General features: G+C 45.0%; 1 protein-coding gene across 1 annotated transcript in view; it reads right to left on the bottom strand.

Annotated features, from left to right (window-relative positions):
• Positions 1 to 26,866, bottom strand: part of SPMIP7 (sperm microtubule inner protein 7) — a 377,515-nt gene that overhangs the window by 123,697 nt on the left and 226,952 nt on the right. Inside the window, exon 8 of the mRNA XM_069613424.1 lies at positions 13,331 to 13,435. Within this exon, the coding sequence (XP_069469525.1) occupies positions 13,331 to 13,435 (105 nt within the window). The remainder of the gene's footprint in view (positions 1 to 13,330; positions 13,436 to 26,866) is intronic.

Genomic DNA, 26,866 nt, shown 5'->3' on the forward strand with positions numbered 1-26,866 from the left:
GACGTTACTCCATCCGCAGTCAAGCTACAAGGAAGAAGAGCTTGTATCTTCCTGGGTGATATCAAGCCATACATCGGAGGATCCCCCCTGCCTGTACCCCACCGCGAAGAGATTACAGACAACAGGGAAGAACCGCAACACGTGCAGACGAGATCCATGACGAGGAAGAAGGACGCATGAGCAGCCAAGTAAAGACAAAGAACATTTTGGCAAGTTATGGCTTAACTTGGTCATTCCTATGAGCAAAAAAAGGGGGATAAGGACATAAAAACTGACACTCTGTGCATCCTAGTTGCAGGGTGAAGAAGAAAATTGCGCGTATAAGCCACAACATAGTCTGCTGACTTTGAACTTTGAACTGAGGCACACTTAAGCCTTGATGAGAAAAAGACTATGACAAATTTTGACCAAGGATATTTACATTGGAAACAAATACAGTATTCGATTCTTTCAGCACCGAGATCTTATTCGAAATCACTTATGGTGTCCCACAGAAGAGACATCACAAAGGACGTTGTCACCTATTTCAACCTAGTTCTAAGATCATACCTGTCACCAGTGTCACAGACTTTCTCCAAGATCCTGAAAACGAAAAAATAATAATACAACTGCTTACTGTCATTGCCGAACAATTTATTATACTCCTTGAGTACAGTAAGGGAGAATCAAATGTTCCCAACACAGGTGGAAATAAATGAGCTTGTCAACACACTATTCTTTCGCAAAATCGAAGACTGTCCAACCATTGTCGGGAGAACAACTGATACACGTACATTTCTTCAAGACCCAACAAACACTGAACATTGAAGCCATCTTTTATGATCGGACAGTGCAATATTGTTTACATCAAGGAAAAAACATATAACCCTGAAACAAGCAAAGACAGGACAAATGTCCCTGTCACCAGAAGACAGCAGATTGGCGCACAATGTCATTTTTCGCCTAGTTACTGACTTTCCAGAGTTGGTGGGGAGACCTTTCGAGGTTGACGTCCTCACCTTCATCAGAGATCCAGCTAATGTTGCACAGATGGGAATGCTCCTGCATGGAATCATACTCCAAGTGGAACTTTCCAACCATCAGAGAGATTATCTGAGGAGATTCTGAGGAATGTTTCCGCTGAGGGACAGATCGAGGGAGCAGAGTCGAGAACTCCATGTGTTATATTTGTTGTTATTATTTTCCCTATTTCTTCATACTGACCAGTGTCCAACATGTCCTCAGGACTGAAGCAGATTCGAGGGGTGGACTGGGAGCTGACCTACTTTGAACATGCACAGTAAAAGGGCTCACTGAAGTATTATATAATCTGTTTTTCCCATAGTCTAACAAAGGAACTGTATCATGAAATAAGAGACAATCCATCGCCCGCAAGAGGGGGGACACTTGTGAACCATCTAACACTTGCAAACGCAATATTTGAAAGATGACATTTGTTAAGCGCATAATAACATTGACATTTTGGCAAATGATTGAGATGGGGGTCCAGAGCAGCAACCTGGTCCTCCCACAAGCAGAGAGGCACCCCCGCTTCTCTGCAAGAAAATGCTGTCGCCTTACATATCGAACCATAATGTACTTATGCATTGTATTTATCAATTTTTTACTGTCATTAACGATCAGAACTGCATTCTTTATTGGTGCACGAAGCGTTCCAATTTCAGTGCAACTACCTGATGATACACGCATGAAACCCACAATAGCACCCAGACCATATATAGTTATTCCAGCCCGTAGAAAATCTGATGGTAGAGTAAATGAACTTGAAATGAACGTAATTAATGGCGATATACACACACTTATGGTAACGAATGAGCAGGAAAGCCAGAGACAGGGTCGGCATGAAATGAATGAAAAGAAACACCGACAACTACACGCACACACACACTGAATGCACACAAAACAGGCCTAGTGTCAATGACCGCAGGACCACAAACAAAAACAGCAGAGAAAATAAGACTGCCTACCATAAAAACCTTCACAGGAGATAGTGGGAGAAAACAAGAAGAATTAAGAGAAAGACCAACAGAAGCAGGTATATCATAAAACCTTAGGAAAATGGAAGCAGCCTCAGAAAAACTCTCCACAAGGACGCAGATGTTAGTAGACTTATTATTCCCGCACATAGCCAGAGCGAGGAAACTGCATGAGGAACTGAAAAATAAAACCACAGAGACTGCATTACCCAGCATATAAGTTCCAACACAAGGGACAAGCACCAGTTCCACAGTATAGCCATATACCGGACCAGTATCAGGCTGGTTGTCATGGGCCTTTGCACGCAGCAGAGAAAAGATGCATGAGGACCAGGAAAGAGCTGCTAGACTCCTGTCCACTCAAATGGCACAGATGAAGAAGCCTGCACCATGGGCCAGGATACCTAAGAACCCTCGAGCAAGAAAGAGCCATACAGATGCATTCAGAGATGTAGTAATAGCAAACTACATGAAAACACTAATAATAAAGAGAAGCATGCATGAAGATGACAATGAACTAAACGACTACCTGGACAGCATAGCACATCTGGGAAACAACATTTGGTACCAGCACATGAAATAAGTTGGAAGACGAAATTCAGAAGGAGAATGCTTTGTTTGTGCACTTGTACCGTACAGGATGGGAAAGTCCAAGATCTTCGTGGCTGTATACATTGATGTCCCAACAGCACACTGTCTCTCACACATAGCAATGTGCAATACCAGAGGCCAATTCATGGGAAGAGATGCCTCATTGATATAGGCAACTAAAACAACTTATCCCGATGAACATGATTATGTCCAGGACATTAAGACGAGAAATAGAGCCCATACTAGGAATCATGTGATCAGGTACGAGAAGCCTGGAGTTAAAGGAACAGGAATAAGATGGGAAGTAAACTCGAAACTGAATGTCCAAGGGAAAACTCCAGAAGAGGCTCAAATTTGGAAAACCAGAGGCCAAATGCAGATTTGGGGAACAGTACGTTCACCAGGCGGTTGGGAGCAAGGAGTGGCGATCTGCCGAGCATGGATGGTCCTTGGATCCTGCAAGGAAGCCATCGAAAACTCACAAAGACTGTGCAAACCACTATGGCCTAAACTTACAAAACTACTGACATGGGTCGAAGACAGAGGAGCCCCCCTGCAGATAGTGCCGCTCAAAAGCCCGAAATTGTGCTTCAGGAACAATGGCACGAGGAAGATGTGAGAGAATCAGAACTGTGGACACATTTATGAGGCTCCACGAATGACTCATGGGACTGCAGTGATCATGGATCATTATTGGGCATGTGGACCCAAAGCATACATCAGACCGCCGAAAAACTGGGGAGGCATATGCACAATAGTGAATGTCCACGTTCCAGCATTAGTAATCCCGAAAAGCGACCTAAACATTGACAGTTTCCCGAAAGCAGATGCTCACCGGAGGAAGAGAAGATCTGTGGAACTGATAACTCGAATGAAGAGAGAAAATTACTTTTCCGCCAAATCAGAAGAAGCATTTCTTGCAATCCCATATGAACACAGGCTCTTCAGCCTCACCTCATCAGTGTTCACAACAATTTTCATGCCACGAATCCAAGTTGGAGTAAATACTAAATGGTTGCAGATATCCAGATGGGAGTTACTGCAAACCATCAACACGACAATAAAAGGATTCAATGCAATCAAGGAAGAGTTAAGAGCCATCCGACTGATGACTCTCCAGAACAGATATGTACTTGACATGATCACAGCTATGTATGGAGGAGTTTGTGCAAACATTGGAGAATCATGTTGCACATTTACACCTTCTCACGATGAAGAAATTGAACTTTAACAGAGGTCATAAGTAGGCTGACTGCAGAACCAGATGATCAATGAAACCGACGAAGTTGATGATGACAGCTGGTTTGGATCACTGTTTTCAAGGGGTTCCACAATGGATGGTGGATGCATTCAAGTTCCTAGGAGCCCTGCTAGTAATGATATTACTAGGATTTTGTGTCATCAAGATAATAATCTCGCAATGCCAGAAAACTGCGTAGAAAGCCATAGGGATGAAGATCATGATTGATGTCAAACCAGGGTGGAAGAGCAGAGATCTGACTGATGAAGAAATAAGAGACTTTGTGAAGGCTAGCATGCACACACCAGAAGGTACAAAGTTTCTTTATCCAAGAAACGCAGAAATTATGAAGGAAAATTGATTTATTGCAGCCTAAATGTACAATGTCAGCTGATGACATGGAACAAAGATGAACATGTTAGGACAGCAGGAAGTCTGAAAGGAGAGATAAAAATATGGACTCCAAAAAGACACTTCTTCAAACCATCATGTACAAACCCAGAAGATGAAGAGGGAATGAACCCAGAAGATGAAGTGAAGATTAATACAGATGAACCAAGTAAGATGAATCCAAAGGAGGAAGCGGAAGTGGTCGATCGATCGACCCGAGGGGGCAGTGTAGAGGAGGTCCCAAATAAAGCCTGCACTCCTCCATTTCAAAGTGCCAGGAACATTCACACCGAGATATGTGATGTATTATGAGTAAATAAACCAGCAGAGAGCCGCAGTAGGGCTCTGCCCAGTGCCTATCAGAAGAACAATACCTGTTGAAGTACCAATAACCAGACAACCATGGACAGTAAGGTACACATTGAGAAAACCCTACCAGCAAATGAAACGAAATGAAGGCTGCTTAAACACTGTCCCGGAAGAAACGCAAAAGGCCTTAATTGAAGACAAATGGTGACGTCACGAAGGCCTGGACAGACATGCAGATAGAAGATAAGACGACCCAAAGATGACACACAGAGACAAAACGCCATGAATAAGGATATTGCGAACCTAGAAGGAGAGATGATGTTGAAATATAAAGAAACTCAAGCTGTAAAGCAGGAAGAAGTCATTCAACCAGCTAAACGCCTGTACATATGCTTGAAACCGCAAGAAAGCTAAGAAAACAGTGCAGCTTGCTATGCTTAGTAGAAGATAGACCACGGCAAGCGCCAACTACACATATCTACCTCAACGAAGTACACTCTACAAGTGCGAGTCCACTTTACACAAAAGCAGAATTAACTCAGGTTACTAGAGGTCAAACAGGACAGGATTCGTATTCCAGCTAAAATGAGAAGAGATGGCTGAATCGAAACTCAGCAAGAGCAACTCGTGCCTGAAGAGCCAATGTCAGACCAATAGACGGAGCAAGCAGTAGCTTTGCGGAATCGAAACTTAAGAACAGAACAGCCTATCTCAGGAAGGCCGAGATAAGGGGGCCCAGGCAGGTGGCAAGCCGAACAAGACTTAAATGCACAAATTGAAGAAAACTAGCCAGTTTCACGGTGTGAGCAGCACGTGACCATCCGAGCAAGAAGAGGCACGGGTTCACACCTATGCCTGGCTGTCGCCCAGACAGAGATATCATAACTTTTTCTGACAAGAAGATACAGTTTCGAGGCCGACCACAGCCAACTAATTGACACATAGCCACTAAAGTAATGATTGACTGTGGGGAGGCCGGGTGAATCTTAGGGAATCCTGCACCTGGCTGACCATTCTGCATTCTGTAAGTGGAGATTTATGTATGGGGTTGAAGCCAACCCAATCACAATGGACCAGATAATCTAGGGTCCTATAGTTACTAGAACCAATGAGACGTCATACTTTTAGTGACATTTTCAGTAGTCATTTTTGAAGGTAGGGCTTAGATGCCCACTTGACAGTGTTTACCCAATCCTCTTACTCCGTTACCATGTACAGATATAGTACCTATAGTAAAGTTACCTTTTCCCAACCAATAGAATTGCATCTTAACTTTTCTAGTGTTACACGTCAATGATGACAAGTTTTGGGTATAAATGTTACTGTTTGTATGAAGTTCTTGGGAGTTGAAGCGAAACGGCTATCGCATCACTGTTGATTTCCATGTTTCCCTGTTTTTTGTACTTGTCATTACTTGTCATTAAACTGACTCCCCTTTGCCAAACCATTGAGTTATCCTTATTGATTGGTAAGAAAACCTGCACCCCCATCCATCTCAAGGTGCAGCTATCTTGTCTTAAAGTACTGCAGAGCAAACCCGACTCTATGGGCCAGCCGGGAGTCTATCCAGTACACCAGAGCATAAACAGCAGAAAGAAAAGGTTGAAGTGAAACCCGTTGCAAGCGGTCAGAGAGAAAAGAATGGAACCATGAGAGAACAGAATCCGACCACCAGCTGATGACAGATGACTGATCAGGATGGAGTGATCAACAGTATCAAATGTGGCAGAAATATCCAAGATGATCAGTGCTGCCACTACACCCTGATCTGCAATGAGTGTCAGGTGATCAAGCACCTCTGTGTACCTGTAAACTTCATGTATCCCCCCACGCACCATGAGGTGAGGCTTTCCCAATTTGTGCATCCATATTATGTCGTATCTTACCTATTTCTACCTGTACACCTGATGTAGGCCCCCGCACCATGAGGTGAGGCTTTCCCAATCTGTGCATCCATATTATGTCGTATCCTACCTATTTGTACCTGTACACTTGATGTAGCCCTCCACACAATGAGGTGAGGATTTCCCAATCTGTGCATCCATATTATGTTGTATCTTACCTATGTGTACCTGTACACTTGATGTAGCCCCCCACACCATGAGGTGAGGCTATCCCAATCGGTGAAACCGTATTATGCCGCATCTTACCTATTTGTACCTGTACACTTGATGTAGCCCCAGCACCATGAGGTGAGGCTTTCCCAATCTGTGCATGCATATTATGTCTTATCTTACCTATTTGTACCTGTACACTTGATGTAGCCCCCGGCACCATGAGGTGAGGCTTTCCCTATCTGTGCATCCATATTATGTCGTACCTTACCTATTTGTACCTGTAAACTTGATGTATCCCCCCACACCATGAGGTGAGGCTATCCTAATCTGTGCATTCATATTATGTCGTATCTTACCTATCTGTACCTGTACACTTGATGTAGCCCCCCTCACCATGAGGTGAAGCTTTCCCAATCTGTGCATCCATATTATGTCATATCTTACCTATTTGTACCTGTACACTTGATGTAGCTCCCGGCACCATGAGGTGAGGCTTTCCCAATCTGTGCATTCATATTATGTCGTATCTTACCTATCTGTACCTGTACACTTGACGTAGCCCCCCTCACCATGAGGTGAAGCTTTCCCAATCTGTGCATCCATATTATGTCATATTTTACCTATTTGTACCTGTACACTTGATGTAGCTCCCGGCACCATGAGGTGAGGCTTTCCCAATCTGTGCATCCATATTATATCGTATCTTACCTATTTGTACCTGTACACTTGATGTAGCCCCCCGCACCATGAAGTGAGGCTTTCCCAATCTGTGCATGCATATTATGTCTTATCTTACCTATTTGTACCTGTACACTTGATGTAGCCCCCGGCACCATGAGGTGAGGCTTTCCCTATCTGTGCATCCATATTATGTCGTATCTTACCTATTTGTACCTGTAAACTTGATGTATCCCCCCACACCATGAGGTGAGGCTATCCCAATCTGTGCATTCATATTAAGTCATATCTTACCTATCTGTACCTGTACACTTGATGTAGCCCCCCTCACCATGAGGTGAAGCTTTCCCAATCCGTGCATCCCTATTATGTTGTACCTTACCTATGTATACCTATACATTTGATGTAGCACCCAACACCATGAGGTGAGGCTACCCCAATCTGTGTGTTGTCGTATCTTACCTATTTGTACCTGTACACTTGATGTAGGCCCCCAAAACCATGAGGTGAGGTTTTCCAAATCTGTGCATCCATATTATGTCGTATCATACTTATTGGTATCTGTACACTTGATGTAGCCCCCGCACCATGAGGTGAGGCTTTCCCAATCTGTGTATGCATATTATGCTGTATCTTACCTATTTGTAGCTGTACACTTGGTGTAGCCCCCCCACACCATGAGGTGAGGCTATCCCAATCTGTGCATCCATGTCGTATCTTACCTATTTGAACCTGTACGCTTGATGTTTCCGAGAATTGGATTGTGAACTGATGATAATTGTGAAATATATAAATTGACAAAGGGTTGAAACAAATCCAAGTGATTTGACCGAATGAAAAATTATCGAGGCTGAAATATCCAAAAACAAAGTGCTTGAATGACCAAAAGTTCGAACACTTTGTTTTCGGACATTTCAGCCCCGATAATTTGTTAAAACACACATTCTCTCACACACACACACACACAATACACCCATAACACCCCCCCATCCACACCACCAACATAAAGAAACCCCACTTACCTTCACCTTCACGCTGGTTCCTGCAGCGCCAGTTTCCTTTCACTTCTGTGTTTGGGAACTAGCGCTGCAGGGTCCTTTTCTTTTCTTGTTTTTTTTTCTTTCCACGGACGGCTGCAGGGGTGGCCCCCGCATCCCCCGCTCACTATAACATAAAGTATAGTGAGCGGGGCAATGCGGGGGATACCCCCGCAGCCCCTGTTTATTTTATTTTTTTTCACGGACGGCTGCTGGGGTGTCCCCCGCATCCCAGGCTCACTATACCATAAAGTATAGTGAGCGGGGCAATGCGGGGGACACCCCAGCAGCCCCCGTTTTTTTTTAATGCTACCACCAGAGGATCAAACTTTTGGTGTTCGATCCTTTGGTGGTAGCATTTTTAGAACTTTCGGTCGTTTCAACCTTTTTTTCGGTCATTTCGACCTAAACCGTTGAAACGTATAAAAATTCCCTACTTGGGGTCAAGAATGTATCGGCAGTCAGAAAGTGATGTGCCACCATGGGGTGTACACCCCTTAAGCATGTATGCAAGTCCCTTCCGTGGTATCAAATATGCAAGTATAGCACGGAATGGACTTGCGATACAGAGGGCAAAATGGCAAAGCCATAGCCCCTGGAGGGGAGTCTTTCCAAATATGTGCTGCAACACATGACCTACAAAGGGAAAACATTGAGTAAAAGATTAGCTATCTTGCAGCTATGGAAAATATTTGAAGACAGGGAAGAGGTCCAACCCAAGAAGGAGAGGATGTTGAGCAAGCATGATGTGGGTGCGAAGACTTCATGGCTCCTCCTTCCCCTCATCAAACTGCAGACCCCACAGCGGATAGCCTGGGACTTTACCCCTTGAAGGAATTAAAAGCAGTGGCAGGATATACCAATCACATTAATGCAACACCTGCATATAGCAGCGAGGACACGCTTAGTGGCGCAAAGAACGCAAACAAGAGAATAGAGGCTATAAATGACATACGCAAGAAGTGCAGCAAACTGAAAGTGAAACTGGTGGGAAAAGACAAAGGAATAATGGGATGTAGTGGGGATAATGAAGGGACAATCCTGCCAAACGAGCGGGTAAGAGGACAGATAATGCTCAAATTGGACGGAAGGAATACAGCCGATCATAAAAGTACAGAGGAGGAAGTTCAGAAACGCAAGGGTACAGAAGACGAGGAGAAAGAATGGGCAGAGATAATGGAGGAGGCAAAGAGAAGAGAGAGGGAAGAGAAAGAGGAACAAGAGCAGCTGAAATGGGAGGGAAAGGAATCCAAAGGAAGGAGAGAGGAAAAGACAGAAGGAGATAGAGGGAAAGTTCGATGAGAAAAGCAGAGGAAGAAAATGAGAGGCAATTGCAAGTGAACAGAGAGAAGAGAGAATTGGAAATAGAAGAGCTTGTTAAAGAGCTTTGATGCAGAGAGGAAAAAGAGAGGGATAGGCGACATGAATGGGAAAGAGACAGAAGTAGAGAAAGACACCTCAGGGAGATAGCAGACATCATGAAAGGACCAACACATCTAAGTAACGATGAGGAAGAGGAGATACAAAGAAGAAACGGGATACTGTATAGGAGAAGGAGAGATAGCTCCTATGCCCCTAAAACAAGCAGGAGTATAGCAGGGTCTCCATTGAGGGGGAGAGCAATTCACTAGACAGAGTAACAGTGAAACGACAGAGGAAACACATGTTAAGGAAACTTAATTTTGAAGATGAAGAGGACAGCGATGACAGCGTCAGAACCATGGGGTCAGATGAGGACCTAAGGGAAAGTGACGATGATGAAGGTAGGAGGCCATGTCGCCCCTCCAGGGAAGTAAGATCTGAGATAGAGTCACTGTGGGGTTGAAATTAAGACACTGAGAAAAGTAAGCCAGAACCTGAGGGACGTCTTGAGCGTCCCAGAGGCAAACCATGTCGCATAGATGAATTTACTCCATATGCACAAAGGTTGAGAGCCTTACAGGGGCGGAAAAGAGCAAGTATGACGAGAGAATTCACTGCCACCAAAGATGTATGTAAGCATGACAGGGGGTAGAATTGACACAGTTCCTCTTGCTAGAAAAGAGTGAAGGACAACCACAATATATACCCTGGCAGCAGATGGACAAAGACAATTTGAGGTGCAAGTTGGCCTTGCTGACCTCAATATCGCGGAAATGGATATATGAGTTGGAATGACTTTCCCCACTTGCTTCGGCTTCTTCGTTAACACCGTAGATGAGACCCATGGCATTGGTCCTGTGACCTGCTCAATGACACCAGCCTTTTCGAGTTCTTGTAGTTCCTTTCAACCAGGTCTCTCATATGAAACAGGGTTCTTCAGTGGCGTAGCGCCCGGGGTTGTAATGTCTGGTCAATGTGAAGCTTTATGAGTTTGATTTCAAACATCCGATGCCATTGAGGATGCCCGGGTACTTCCCCAGTAGGTCAGAGATGTCTGTTGAATCCGTGAAATCACAGATGAAACGGATCAGTCCTAGGTCTTCTGCTGCATCCCCACTAAGCAGGCATTCAATTCCTGCATTGACAACGTATATCTTTGACTGGAGGACTCTATCGCCCCTGCTGGGAGTTGTTCTGAAACGTCCTTCCACTGGTAGTTGAGCATTGCATCCGTAGGCGAACAGGAGTGTATCCGTTGGCCTGAGGCCAGGTCGGGTATGCACTGTCCGGAACATTGTTGACGGCATGACGTTTAATGATGCTCCGGTGTCTATCGTCATTTGTGTCTCCTGGCCCTGTATGGACACAAGGCATTTGCGTCTTCTCTGTCTCTTCGTTGTCTCTGTGCTTCTGTGCTCTAGTGCTGAGATCAAATAGAATTTCCTTCTTATTCTTCTCGTTCCCCCAGTCCCCGCATCCGTCGCTGTGTCACCATCGTCATCTCCAGATTCGTCAGTCGACGAGTTAGCAGTCTCCAAGCGATGCGTGTCTGCTTGCTTCTTCTTCTAGGGGAGGGTTTTAGCATGTTGCGGTTGGGTTTGTGGGCGTTGAGGTTGCCCTGATGGTCTGCAGACACGTGCGTGGTGGTCCTTCCGGCCACATACCCCACATGTGGTTCCTTGCGCTAGGCAGTTTATTATTCCATGACATGCACCACCACACCATCCACACTCGGTGGGGCCCGGGATCCTCGGTTGCCCCACCATGATGAACTGTTTGTCTTATTGTACTCCTCCCTCGGTGCTTGGCGGTTGGTGATCTGTGCTATTATTGCCATTGTTGGCACCAGTTGGAGCTTCTGTAGTGTGCTGCCCATGTGTGCTGCCCTCGCGTGCGACTGCTCTCTTTAGCGCCAATATTTAAGGATTCTGGCTAGAGGAATGCCCTTTTTCGCCCAACACCATTCTGCACAGTTTCTCCAAGTGCATGCCATTGATGATCTGGTGTCTTATATCCTTCTCGACGTTGTCGAACTCACATGAGAGTGCAACTTTCCTCAGTCTTCTGTGGTATGCATCGAGTGTTTCATCCTCCATCTGTACTGTGGTGCAGAAGTTGAATGTTTCGTTGTCCGGGTTCAACTGTGGCATAAAATGTGCTTTGAGGGCGTCTTTGGCCAGTTGTTAAATGTCTGCACCATCGCCGATGACCCGCGTGTTGAAGATGCGTAGGACGTTGTCACCCATGTTGAGCAGAAGGTGGGACCTCATCTTCCTGGGTGTTGTAATGCCCTTACAGTCCATCGCCATCTCAAACTTCTATCCACAGCATCCAGCGGGTTCCCACTGATGATGGATCAGTGTACGCGTCGAAAAGGCCCCAACGCAGCTGTGGTCCCACCATGAGGTCGAGAGGACGGCGCAGGCAGCGTCAGCGATGCAGCAATTCTTGATGGTGTGCCAGGCCTGGGCGTGGAAAGGCCAGTTGCCATGATGCCCTGGTGCTGGAGTTACCCCCGTATGTGTGTGGGAAGCGATGGATCTCTCCTCACCACCGTTTCCTGTTCAGTTGGTGCAGCACTGATGATCTTGACTGCTTATCCCTGTGCTTTCAGCTGGCACAGTGGTGCTCCCTGTGCCACCTGGCATGAGATGCGAGGAGCACGAGAAAAAGGAGAAAAAAAATTCCCTCAGAAACATCCAATGCCTTAGGGTACACTATGTGGATTATGAAGTGTTTAGGGAAAAGGTTTTTTTTTTTTTTTTTGGGCGGGGGATGGTTCCCCCCACTGTGTCTCCAAAAATGTGCCTTTGCCATGGGCTTGTGGGCCGAGTTGTAGCCTGGGAAAACTGCTGTGCGTGTGAACAGTTCCTCATCGCCAGTGTTAGATCCCTCCATGCTGGTGCAGCCAGCAGAGGGAAAGAAGCTCAGGGCCTGCATCGGACCTGGCCGAGGAGTGAAATAAGGACATGACACGTTCTCTTTGGCTTGTGCTCGGAACTGCCTGCCTTCTGGCAGGGCGGCCACTTTATTTTTTGTGCGCCTCACCTCACCGCACCTGCGGGACGTGAGGCGTACGTAACATTCACCTTCATAAATGCTTGGAAAATTGCTATTTTTAATCTAATTATACCCAAAACATGAGTTATAAAAGGCACCATTTTAACCCGTTTCTCTTTTAAATGTTCTTCAGGGAGAACAACCTGAACAGGTTTAGCCTTGCTTGCTGTAGTTGCAGCAAATTGAGGGGCTAATTTGCACCTTCCGTCACCACCTGCCCTTTGCTTCTCCCCCATCACCACTTGAAAAGTTGACCGGCCGTCATTTGACTTAGCCAAAGAAACTTTATGAAACAGAGAATTTTCTATGTTGGTTTTGTATGTTTGGGAATACGAAACAATAAGTGGTAGGTATCAATGTATTTTTTTCATTTACATGGCCCAGGATTTAAATGACCACCTGTTCTCTTCAGCAATGCTAAAAACATATATGAGCTCCAAGAATAAAAGCAGTGCCTAATCTGTTATGATTACATGCTGCTTCTGGCGTGAATGTGCAGTGGATTGCATATCTAGTGGAGCAAGGCAGGCTCCTTCCAAACCCTCTGCAGTACATGCTCCTTTGTATCGCACAAACAGTAGCGTAAATCAATTAGTTTAGAAAATCAGTACATGCATGATGATTACTTACAAAGAGGTTTGGGAATATAGAGCCGGGGTCCGCATTATGGTGAACGGAGTAAACTTTGCATGGGGATTGTCCACATCTTCCATGTTCTCTGCACCAATGGAACCACTGTTCAACACAAGCAGAAAGATCAGGATCACCCCATACCCAAACACATCGACATTTACAGGTAAAATAGGTAAGACTGATCTCAAGCAGGATCCCAGCAAGTAACACAGCAACAGAGAATCCTTCTATGTCTCACATCTTTCCCTTTGGAGATGTTATGTTATGTTATGTTATGTTATGTTATGTTATGTTATGTTATGTTATGTTAGAAATATGTCACATTACTCCAAATCAGCACTATAGTGGTCTCAAAGTTCAGCGGCTTCTATCCAAGTTTGCATCGTTTTCCCCACTCAGGGTACGTTGTCTCTGGAGGAAGAGAAAAGGAGGGGGGCAGCTGTAGAGGTAGGGTACACATATAACAATCAGGAGGCTTCAAAAGGAAGTGGGGCTGGTTAAACGAAGAAGGAGAGTGTTTGTGATAGCTTAGGTGGATGTTGACCCGGCCAAAGTAGATCATAGTTCAGGATTGCAGAAAGTAGGAGGATTCATTGAAGAAAAGGAGAATATTTATATGTGGGCAGTTTCAGTGAGATAAAGAACAATTTACTCACCTTGACTACTGTACTCCAACTCAAGTGAGCCCTTTCCCCCACACTTATGGGGCATGCTGTGCTACTAGGGCAGGACTAGAACATTTTGTGTAGCATAAAAAAAAATGGCCCTTCATCCATGTTTATGGTAAGCCAGGCACATGTGTCTCCCGCCGCTTCACCCGTAAGTGCTTTTCCATCCACCTAAGCCGTACCTGGCTGATGGCCAGGTTTTAGAGGCGAAGATGGGCGGGCATATGGAGGAAAGGGAGCTATGGAATAGGAGTACAGCAGTCCCTATTGTGAGTTACTTGTTCTGTACTCCTAATTCTCGTCACCTTCCCTCCATACTTACGGGAAGATTCCAAAGTTATGAATGACAAGGGGAGGACAGAACCACAAGTAATTTAGCTGAACATATTTCTCGGCTCTGCTGTCAAAACTGGGCATCTGCGATATCCTTTATACCCCAATTTAAAATGTTCAATGGCATACAATTAGGGCAATATATAATTTTTGGATATTTTCATATGCTACACAGACGGTCCATTATATACCACCCTGTATTGTAAAATGTCAAATTACAACTCTATGCTGCCTTGTTTAAATTAACATCCCAGAACCTTAAGGATAATCCTTCACACAGCCAATTTCTTAGATTACAACAGAATTACACATTACAACAGAATTGCACTGATAATGCTGCTGCCCCAATTGAACGATTGCAGCATCAGGGCTAGCATTTCATATTATTTATTTATTTTTTTTTTAAAAACAAGCATTGGCAAAGCCAACAGTTTTGGATTGTTTATGGGTATTTAGCCTCTGCCAGGCACTGCTATCATATGCAGAGGTACTCGCGAAATTTTGCGACTGCTACCATTAATGACCAGGTCGAACCATTATGACAGCGCCTGGCAAATGCCTTTCCCATGGCTACAAAAAGGCAAAACATGTTGGCATTGCTCATCCCTGTTAACCCTTTCAAGTGGTCTATGGGATATGGAGTGTTGGCAAGGATGGAAGGTGTGTGTTTGAGTATTAGGTGATGTGGATGTTTCATGCGTTGCAAAGGTTCTCGCTTTATTCCTTTAGCCCCTCTCACCTTGCGGTGCATTAGCTTCATGTTCGGTGCACTGGTTTTCTTATGTTTGTGTGTTTTGGGCAGTATAACTAAAATTCCCTTTGAAGCCCCGACCTATTGTGCATGGCTGGAAATATTGGTGTAGTTTGGGGTTCAGCTGATGTCATTTCCAGAATCTTTGTGGCATGCATACCTTTTGTCCAAGTACGAGCTGTGTGCCCAGAACCAAAGTGGACAGTTCTGAGACAATATGTGCCGCAGTATAACTTTTCTGACTGGAAATTGCAAGGCAAAAAACACATTTTGTCAGCAGTCGTTTCAGGCATGAAAGCATTGATGAAACGTTGCATGTGTGTTTGGATTTGACAAGATCAGTTGTATGCACATTGAGAACTTTCATGGACAATAACACAAATTATAGAAGATGTTGTTCTATAGTCAGTGAAAAGATCTGGGCTGAATTGATGTTAAGGTGGCAGCAACCCCATAAAATTAGCCTAGTGCTGGAAGTGATACCACCTTAACCATGTGTCCTGTTTCACAGGCCATGAGAGCATTCAAATATCACAAACTGCATTACATTTTGCATAACTTCCCCATTCTCAATGACATCACAGCAAAATGGAGCACTAATAGAGCGAATTACATCTAAAAGTGTGAGAGATGGGATATTTTACAAAGTACTACACAGAAAAGCTAGATACTCACACCGATTTACCTTTGCTACCATTAATGGCCAGTTAATACCACTATGGGTGTGCCTGGCAGATGCCTTTGCCATGCCTGCACAAAAGCCCAAACTGTTGGCATTGCCAATGCTTGTTTTGGTTAGATGCCAGGATAGAGTGAAAAGGAGGAGCTCTGGGGAGATGCTCGAGCTGTAGAAAGATGCTGGGGCAGTAGCTAGACATTGTTGCTTGGGAAATATGCTTGGACTGGAAGCAGGTGCTGGAAGGGTGGGGGTAGGGATTGTGGAGAGATGCTATGTCTGCGAAAATGAGCCAGGCTGTGGACATATACTGGATCTTTGAAGAGATGTGTGAACTGGGGAGATACCATAGAGCAGGTGATAAGTGCTGGAGCTGTGGGGCGATGAGAGGCCTACGGTGAAAGGCTAGGATTGAGGACTTATTCTGCAGCTATGTGAATGATGCAGTTGTGGAAACATGGTAGGCCTTTGTAGTTGTGATCCCGTGGAGGGAGCACAGGCTACTAGCAATGGCTCTAGCCTGCTTCCTACTGATGGTCACTGCTTAATGGCAGAGGCCAGCAGCTGGCGATCAATCAAGTGATCCGCGTGCCCCCCGCACCTCTAATGTGAGGTGGTGCTTGATTCACCCTCTTCCATTTTCAAGGGTGTGTTCGAAAATATTATGCAGTGCCCTGTGTATGAGATACCCATATGCTGTCGTTTCTACCTAACCCAGTGTTACAAAGTCCCCCCACACGCCTCTCCTCCATATGAGAAAATACGCGTCCAACACAAGGAGCTCTTTGTTCATAATGTTTTGCCATGAATCCCTTGAAATTATGTTGTTTATCAGAAAGGGTGAGCTGCCATGCCTAGGTGATCTCATTGTGTTCTAGGTCTGATAAAGCATCTACAGTCTAGATAGTGAAGCATTCCTGCTAGTAGAGACGCTTTGCCACCTTGTTTTCTGAAAAGTTGATGAATCTCCATGGTAGTTCTTGATAAACTGTCAGCCAATCGGATTACAGCAACTAGACAACAAACACATAGCTGTATAATTTACAAAGGTATGTAGCTTTTTTCCTCTGCACCTTGGTATGCACAAAAGCAGAAACAGGCTGCAGAAGAAACAATAGCCCCTTGCAACAAAAGGACCACAAGCAGGCAGTCACCTTGGCTCTCACTATGCTTACAACTTCAAACCAAACACCAAGTTTAGATAGCCCAATAGAAGGCTGCAATTTGCCGTAGATCATTGTAGTGCACAATTACAAGAAAGAATGGCTCAACACAGTGAACATGGTACCACAAATAGTCAACGTCATGAGCCACTGCCGTTCACGTCCGTTTTTATATGAGAAAAGTGGGCTGCTTGTGAACATAGGCTTTCACAGAAGATGCATGATAAGGGGAATATGTTAAGACTTCCAAATGCGGTTGCGTTCTAAGCCGCCAGTGAGTGCCCCGTCTTGCCAACTAAACATACTGCCAACGCCATGGCCATCGACCGCACTCATCAAAGCTACTGGATGCAGTGCCAGTAAGCGCACTCCCCTGGTACAACTCAACAAGGTGGCAAGAGAAAGAATAAGTTGACACGTCCATGTGACCAAATGAATACCAGAAGGGTGTAGGATGATAAAGTGTTGGGCATGAGGGTGTGGGGAGCGGAGGGTGCTGGGGATGAGGGTAGTGGTGTGCACATGTTAAATAAATCACTTTAGACTACAGCCAATTAATCTAGTGGCAATATCCTTCCAGTGATATATGTGGTTTTAGTGAAAGGTAACAGTTCAGCAACAGGTGCATATCTGCGTGTAATCAAAAATAGTAGTCCATTAGGTCCTGGCAAACAATGCATCCTTCTCTCACATCCCCGTGCCCTTTCCAAAGTGCATTGTTTGAACCTGCACCTTCTTCATCATGAGAGCCAGGGCATTGTCCACATCTGGAGGCACTGGAATATTCCTCTGTATACACATGTTGTGCAGCATTGCGCATATCAGTGTGGTGGAGGTACCTGAATTTTTCTTTCAGCAGTCCAAATAAGCACTCAATGCAAGTTCTGGTCCTCGGGTGTGCCTCAATATAGGTCACCTCCTGTAGTGTACCAGGGTTCCTCACAAATGTCATCAACCGCAGTAATCGCAGATAGTCTGAGTCATCTGCAACAGGTAGAAAGGTTAGTGTTGAACGTGACTCTTGTTGTCGAAGTCCTTGTTACCATTACTATTACTATTGTCCCAGTGGCCTTTGTGTGCTGATATCTGTTTGTGTATGCAACCACTAACTGCACTTTGGGTGCCTCTGGCTTTGAATGGGCCTATGCAGAAGAGTGCAGTGTATCCTTCCTATCGTTCATGGGGTTATGTCTGTTTTGACATCATCTTAGAAGGTGCTGCAACGGACATAGGGCTTAGCCCTTTTCTGGCCTATCCCTATGTATTGGTTGGGAATGGCCTGCAGGATGGGACAGCGTCCTTGGTTGATGCAAGGAATTGTGTGCCTGCGTTCATGTATACCAGGATAAAATACAATCTTGTTTGCTCAGGTCACACTGTATGCGTAGGAAGGTAGGTAATATGCCACAGCCTGTTTCATGCATCTTGGACTAGGTATTATGGGATTTGTAGTTTGGTCACATGTGTTCTCGTACCTGTCTCCATGTGTGGCTCTGTGCTAATTCATTGGCAGTTTGGCTTCTTACCCAAAAGCCAGATATGCTGTCCTCCATGAGAGTTCATGTAAGCTGGCAGGGTGCTGTTCCTCAGGACCATGGAATCATGGGTGGAAGCCAAAATCGGGCACAGTAGTGGCTGATGGTAAGATTGCATCACATGTCATCTGAATGTTCATAGAATGATACTGTTTCCAGTTCTGATATACCTGCTTCACTGCCTGTGGAGGCACTAATACCACTTGCTCCAGCACTTAGGAAAAGGTTGACTGGGACATGCCATGCAGCATCCCAAAAGTGTGCTGGAATGTACCAGTGGCACAGAAGTGGAAGACAGACACCAGCTTCAGCAGGGGTGGGCTAGCAGTCCCGATGGTGAAGGTCTGCACAATCAGGACCAGAGGTCTGCGATAGTGTGGTTGTTCAGGTGCTACAGTGTGATAAACTGTTCATCTATGTGAGGGCTCATCAATGCAAGGCGCACAACTGTTTGATATTTGTTCAAAATATGCTGTTTTATTATAACAGAAATAATATCAAAATGACTTGGTTTCCCTGCTCTAATTTGGGCTTCTCTCCCTAACCAAACTAAAGGAAACACTCTAACACAGGAGTTCTGGCCCTCACACTCAACATCAAATACAAAAGAAAATATATGGCAATTAAACAATGCAATTCACAGTATCTTGATAACCTTTTAGCAACATGGGTGAACTCCCTTCCCCAGGATTCAAGGAGTATTCATCTTCAATGTTCAACAAAATAATATAAGGAAATCCACATAGGTAATAAAGTCTTAGCTCCGTTCTTGAAAAGTCAATGTTAAGGTAGAGCTCTGTCAACCACAGTGTCACAGGTTTCCCCCCTTCTCACCTGTCTGTGTTGTTTGTTCGAGTTCTTCGAAGGAGTCTTCTTTCGCACAGTTCGGGTTTTGTATAACCCTGTGCGTGAGTCCTCGGGTTCTAGCGTGCGGTCCGGAACACGTCTCCAGGAGCGTTCAGATGTCCGGGAAGAAGTCCAGGGAAAGGCGAAGAGTGCACTCAGAACGAGTGTGAAGGAAATCCAGGAATGGAGGTGAGGACAAAATAAAGGCGAGGATGAAGGAGAAGGAATATTAAGGGACCGGGAACCAGGAATCAGTGGAAGCCGCTGTACGAACTACAGCAGCACGCATACGACTACTTCAATCGGTATCGTTGAGACGCGCAGGGCCGTGGGGGCGTGTCTGCTTTGTAGAACGCAAGGCGTACAATGTAGAGACTGGCAAACAGCGTTCCGTGTTCAGCGGCCATGTTGGGAGTACTGCTGAGTTCAGTCCCCTACAGGTCAGAGACCATGAAGCCCAGAAGGGACGCGCCTGGTGGGTCATGACACACAGTTCCAACAACAATACAAGTTCTTCTTCTGATTAAATGAAGACTTTCCACTTCCTCAGAATAACATCAATGTTTTTCTCAGCCACAATGCACTTTTACCACTTCCAGTTTTTCAAAAAGACTTGAAACATTTAAAAAAACAATACAATTTACAGGATGTTAATGGAACAAAAGTATTGCTAAACAGTAATGAGTCATCTGTTCAGGTTAGAATTCACAATAGGGATATTTGTCAGGATTACTTCTCAATTCTGTTGCTTCTACTTCAACAACTTTACTTCAACCACAGTTCACCATTAGGTCATTCACCTTGGTCCCGTAGCATCTACTTCAGTGAGACAACTGAATTATTGCATCCGATGACAACCAAAATATACCACCACAGCTTCAGTATTTTGCATTTGGAAGACAGGCTTAGACAAGATTCACTCTAAGGCACAGCAACACATTCAAATAGGCAAGGCACTCTTCCTCTGAATATCCCTTCAAAAGGGGAAGCCTCTTTGCCTCTATTGTCTATCTACAACTACGACAACTTCATGAATTTATATAAGAAGAAATGTTTCCCTTCCCCAACTTTGCCTTCACCTCTTCGCCACTGTCAGCCACTTAATTACCCAGAAGCCTTGGTGCCACTCTCCTGGCTTTAGGTAATGTTTGTACACATGTATCTAGGGCAAGGTTGAACTTCTATTGGTCTCACAGCAATTGTTAGACCCATTTCTGGCTTTGAGAAAGGCTGCTGTCGCTCTTCATAAGGGAATACTCTTGGCTTAAGCAATGCGTGTGCTCTCTCCAACTGCAAATACAGTTTCAAACACTTGACTTCTTTTAGGACAAATGCTTGTTTGTTTGAGTAGAGATATAAAGTTCACTCTTTACTTGAGAAACAAAATTAGGCACACGCGACCACTTCATGAAGTTTAAAGGCTTTAAGTGTTTAACAATGGTGTTCCCCAACGTTTGTTCTGTTGGTAAGAGACATGCGGCTGCTTCTTCATAGTGTTTAACAAGATTTAAGGTTTAACAATGGTCTTCCACAATATGTGGACCACTTCTTCATGAGTTTAAGGACTTAACAATGTCTTTCAGTAGCATTTGCTTTCACCCCAGTAAGAATTACATTTTCATTCACACGCAAGTGCTACTTTCCATTGTTCCCTTGTTAACGAATGCAACAAACAACTTCAGCTCGCTCCAGCTTATATGCAAGTGAAGATTTGACTGGATACTATTGCTGGCAGTGCTCGAGAAAGGAATCTGAACACCAGGTTTGAGTCACTGGCTTCTGCAATCCTTGTTCTCCAGGTTGCTTGACTGCCATGACTTCGGCACAGCTTCTAGTGCTTCTGGCTTCATAAGGACCCACACCCATCCGCTGTTCAGGTGTATCTAGTCCGGCCACTCATTCAAGGAGCCCCTCTCACTCCTGAGACCTGCGACTTGCCCACAGCTCCCGCTTCGGTCTCCAACACGTTTTCTGCACAGCAACCACAGCAATCAGGCTCACATGGGGAAAGACAGCATATCGGCATGTCTTCTGCTGCACAGCCTCTGGACTTCAGAATTTGGGGCGACAGAACCCTCTCAGAACATGCTGCATCCATGTTCCAGTGTTCCTCTGGTTCTCCCACTTCTCCTTGGTTTGCCAGCTCCATGCCTTCTTCTTTCTACTTCTGCTACTACTACACACACTCCGGTCACAGCTCCAGCTCCTTCTAATTGTCAGCTCCTGAGAGGGCCTTTTGTGCCTCCCAGGTTCCTTCAAGTGTGGTCTGTTAGGCTTAATTGCCTGACTACTGCTTCAGCCCCCTTCCTCGTCCCCTTACTCATAGGATTATGGGACATGTAGTCTTCAACAACAAATAAAAATAAGGGCGCATGGCGGAGTCCTGATCTACCCAGTGGGGTACATATCTAATAATCAAAAATAATCAGGATGTGAGATCCTACAAATCGGCAGGCTATTGTTCTGAACAGAAGAGTTTATTTCAGAAAAACACAAGTGTTATTGTTCAATTAGTTTACATAGCTTTCGATAAGCATGAAAGGCTCAAAAAGAACGGACAAGAGTGATTGAGTTTGGTGAAAATACAGATTGAGTATTAACCTCTTTTGTGTTGAGGTACAGAGTTCCACCTAAAGGCACAGTGGTATACAACAGTTAGAAGAACATGTACTTATACAGTAGTGCACCCGGGACATAGGGTGGTCCAGGGTATCGTAAACATGGGGTGTACACAACATAATCTACAAGACATACACGAAAAAGGGTATTTGCAGTTGTGTCACTGGGGATCGACACAGGTGTGTTTCGGCCAGGAAGGCAGAATTGTTGCCTGGATGGTATTGGCCTTCTTCAGGATGAGCACCAAATGTGGTGTAGTCCGTTTTGTCTGCTGCTGTGGTAGCAGTGGTGATGCTATACAGAACCATCCAAGGATTAGTGCTGGATGGTATGTGCGAGAATGCACTAGGGGGAGCCATGGGTTCCTGAGGTATCGATTTGGTCAGGATCCTGTCGGCTAGAGGAGGGCCTAAAAAGGTCCCTCGCCGCGAGCCGTGAGAGCAACATGCATCGTCGGGGGATCTGTTGCTGTAATGGTAGCTCAGGAACCCACGGCTCCCCCTAGTGCATTCTCGCACCTACCATCCAGCACTAATCCTTGGATGGTTCTGTACAGCATCACCACTGCTACCACAGCAGCAGACAAAACGGACTACACCACATTTGGTGCTCATCCTGAAGAAGGCCAATACCATCCAGGCAACAATTCTGCCTTCCTGGCCGAAACACACCTGTGTCGATCCCCAGTGACACAACTGCAAATACCCTTTTTCGTGTATGTCTAGTAGATTATGTTGTGTATACCCCGTGTTTACGATACCCTGGACCACCCTATGTCCCGGGTGCACTACTGTATAAGTACATGTTCTTCTAACTGTTGTATACCACTGTGCCTTTAGGTGGAACTCTGTACCTAAACACAAAAGAGGTTAATACTCAATCTGTATTTCCACCAAACTCAATCACTCTTGTCCGTTCTTTTTGAGCCTTTTGTGCTTATCGAAAGCTATGTAAACTAATTGAACAATAACACTTGTGTTTTTCTGAAATAAACTCTTCTGTTCAGAACCATAGCCTGCTGATTTGTAGGGTCTCACATCCTGATTATCTTTGATTATTATGTCTTCAACAACAAAGTCAGTTCTTTTAAGTATTTTTTTAACTTTAAGGGGACATTTACTTCCCTTAAGGTCTTTTAAAATTGAACCTTTAGAATTCGTTGTTACAGGGGAAGACTCTTTATTTAAGGCAACATTTCTAGATTCCTTTACATTATACCTTTGGGGGTAAGGAGGATGTTTATTCTAAAATACCTTGAAGAATCTTTCCATTGGTAAGGCTTGCTCAGATTTGATGATACTTGTGCCCAGAACCACAGATTTCATGTGTAGGTTAGGGACATTACAATGACAATATGCCATTACCTGTTTTGGTAACCTGGAAAGGTTTTCCTTGTCAAAGGACAAATACTGTGTCTCATCCCATGGGACCTCCTCACCACCCTGGGCCTTGCCTCCTCCCAGGTGATCCTCCCGCAGAACATCACCTCCAAGGTTAGGATCAGGAAGTGTCCACCCTTCCTTGGCCACCTGGGAGGAGACTTTGGGCAGAGTTTTAGTGACAGATTCATAGGATTCATCACATTAGTCAGTGCTCATAGGAATGGACGAACACGAGGTGTGGGCCGCCTCTGCAACATGTGTCTCCTCTGCCAACAACTTAGATCATCTTACTGAAAATGCCAGCCACCAAACTCAAGTGCAGCAATGGCAGATGGAGTTAGAACTTGATCGATACTCACCTCAGAAAAGTAACTACCTAAGAAAAGCCTCTGTAGTTCACCATCAAATGCAACCTCTTCTTCAAATCTCACATTGCCAATGAAATGCAAATAGCCTGGTACCAGCTCTCACACCTCAGCAGAATCAAGAAAGGATCCCCCCTCATCTTCATAAGCATTGGCCATACATTGGCATTATCCCCTTAGATGCTGGCAAGGCCCTCCTCTCTGGCCGCTGAAGTCAGTACAACATGACGTAGCCCGACTCATCAAAGGCCAAAAAAATACAACCACAAACCCTCATCTTCAAAGTCCAACGAAGTGCACTGGCAACCACTTTAGGCTGATATAATTTTCAAATCAGCCTATATCACCTACTACAAGACCATGACAACCAAAGCACACTCATACATGGCCAAGGAACTCACCATCTCAGGAAGCAAGCACACCAACAGAAACGATGGCATTGCCAAGCTACAGACCAAGAAACATAAGAAAGAAAAAACAAAAAGGCTTTCTCCTCATACGCAGCAGGTCTGTTCAATGCATTATAGGCATCCGTTCGAATGACCCCTCTTTCCAGCACTTCAGATGGAAACTGAAGACACAGCTCTTGAAAGAATGCCTTGTTGGACCCTTCACTTGTGGAATCGTGGACTGGCCCACCTTCCCAATTGCAGCTCTGTTTGTTCCTTCTTCATGGATATTGTTCTCCTTTGTTTTGTACAGCACTCCATTGATATCGAGTAAGGCATGTGTTATATAAATCACATACTTACAGACATGCCCGCATACACAGGCTAACCGGGCTGGCACCAAGGCTAGTTCTAAGCAGTACCTGAGGGCTTCTTTAAGGCTCATGAGGGGTATAGACCTAGAGGTCTACTCCAGCCACCAGAGCAGGACAAAGGTCCTTCCTGACTCCTGGGCCTTAGGAGCTATACAAGCTGTACACTACTTGAAAACACATCTAAAACAGGAAACCTCATGAAGTGGGCAAACCCTTTTCTTGAAGGACATTAAAATTGGATTGCTATAGTTGCTAAAGCAGATCCTGCAGAGGGGATTGATGGGAAACAACCAGATGTGTTCATGAATTCACCAGGAGCCACAGTGGCACAAAAGAGTAAAAAGGGTAACATTTAATTTTGGCAGTAGGGTCAAGAATGAATAGGCACTTTGCAGTAGGCACGTTTTGAATAATGTGAATGGTGAGATGCTCCTGTGAGCCCGAACCCTGCTGGTGTGAAGGCAAGGTTCCTGACAGGCATCTTGACTCACAGCTTTAGTAGTGGATGTTAATTGGCAGAGTTAGGCTGTTGTTGAGGTTGCTGCCTAGGTATTTACTGTGTGTAGTGGGGTCAGGGTTCATGCTAGGGTATAGAGGTCTTTTTCTAGTACATTAAAGGGTAGAATCTTGAAGAAGTCATAGTCTGTCTGACTAGGATTCAGTTGGACGATGCAGTTGGGTGATGAGTGGTGAAGCATTATGGAAATAACAGAGTGGTCTGTCCAATTCGTAGGGAGGGAACAGAGGCATTTGATGATAAAAACATCCATGAATACAATGTTGACGATGTTGCCTCTGTTACGTGTTGTTTTGACAACAAGTTGTTAAATGTCAAGTAAGATGAAGGGCATGAGCAGGACTTCTTTAGTTTTTTGGTTGCTTGTATCTTCAGTACATAAAGAGCCCTTTAACAGAAGAAAGCCCACAACTGTGTACATCAGTTCCTTCCTCACAGGCCCACCCCATGCCATGTATGCCTGGCCTCCAGCAACCAGTTACTGCATTTGGCACACAAGTTCCACAAGGTTTGAGCACTTAGGTCAACACCACCAACTGGGTTTTCGGAGGGCAGCCACATGCTCTGGCAGCAAGGAACCGGAAACTCATAGTTACAATTTCCCCGACTGAGCATAGTACAAAACAATGAACTGGCCCTTGATAAAACAATTAGCATACCTGTAGAGTAAACAGCCAATGTGGGCCAGCAGTAAAGTACAGTTGGCTAAGAGTACAACCAGTAACCTGATTCTTAGCTCAAACTCCTTTCCGCTGATAGCCAGATCCCAGAAGCTCATCATGGTGGCAATAGCCGACATAGTGAAGACCCTCTGTCAGCACTCACCCACCACAATACTTCTGCTCACAACCAAATTCCCACCATCAAGACGCACCTGAACCACAAGCAGCAAAGACTCTGGCCTGAACACACCCACCCTAAACATGTCACAGGGGCACATATTAATTCCCTGGCCTGTAACACCCTTAACTCTGGACTAGTAATCCATTGACTGGCAGCTTTGAATCATACTACTCCACCAGCTAATTGAAGGCATGCACACACATGCTGCTGCATTTTCTACACAGTATGCTGATGTGCCATTTATGTGTATGATTCTGCATGGTAATTCTAAATGGTAATTCTCCTCTTTGTTTAAAAGTCCTGCTTTTTTCTTCCCTGCAAACTCACTCTTTGATAGTAGTCTCAGGGCCAGACATTTCTGCACTAATTATGACCTTGCTCTGATCTGTTTCTTTGCTCCTTTGACAGAATCTGTAATGTACCATGTAGGCATTGCTGTGAATGTTCCCTGGCCTATTCCCCTCTCTACCCTCTCTTTCTCATCCCTAATGCCTTCCTAGGTCAGGATCTGGAAACTGCCTTTAGGCAAAGCTGTGAATGTGCCATGAACCTCCCCTCTCTGTCCCTTTATCTCCTCCCTGGTCTCGTCTTTCTCAATCACAATCAAGAATGTACCTTTGCTCAGCTGTGAACATCCCCTGACATCATTCCCTTCTCTGTCCTCCCTTTCTCCTCTCCACTCTCTTCTCCCTCAGTCATGCTTCAGAATTCAACCCGTTTAGACTTAGCTGAGAATGTCCCAGACCTTTAAGGAATTGTATATTCCAATGTAGCATGTGACGGGACTCCAATAAAACCCAATAAAGAAGGCTCTACCTAGTGTTTCTGTGTCTTATGTGCACACCACGATCCTGATGGATCTATGTCTGCAGAGCCGTCCCTGGTAAATAAGGGTCTATTCACCCATGGACCACTGGCAGATGTTTCCACAGTTCCTCCATGTCCATAAAGGCAGATGTTCTAGACGGGTGTCAGAACGAAAGTGAAGATCATGTTCAGAGCTTGGGCATAGGAGCCAAAAGGCCATGGGAATTCATCGATCAGACTTCGTTATGGAATTGCCACCTTCCAG

This window comes from Ambystoma mexicanum, chromosome 5p, assembly GCF_040938575.1.
Source record: "Ambystoma mexicanum isolate Mex_15411 chromosome 5p, UKY_AmexF1_1, whole genome shotgun sequence".
NCBI classification, from domain to species: Eukaryota; Metazoa; Chordata; class Amphibia; order Caudata; family Ambystomatidae; genus Ambystoma; species Ambystoma mexicanum.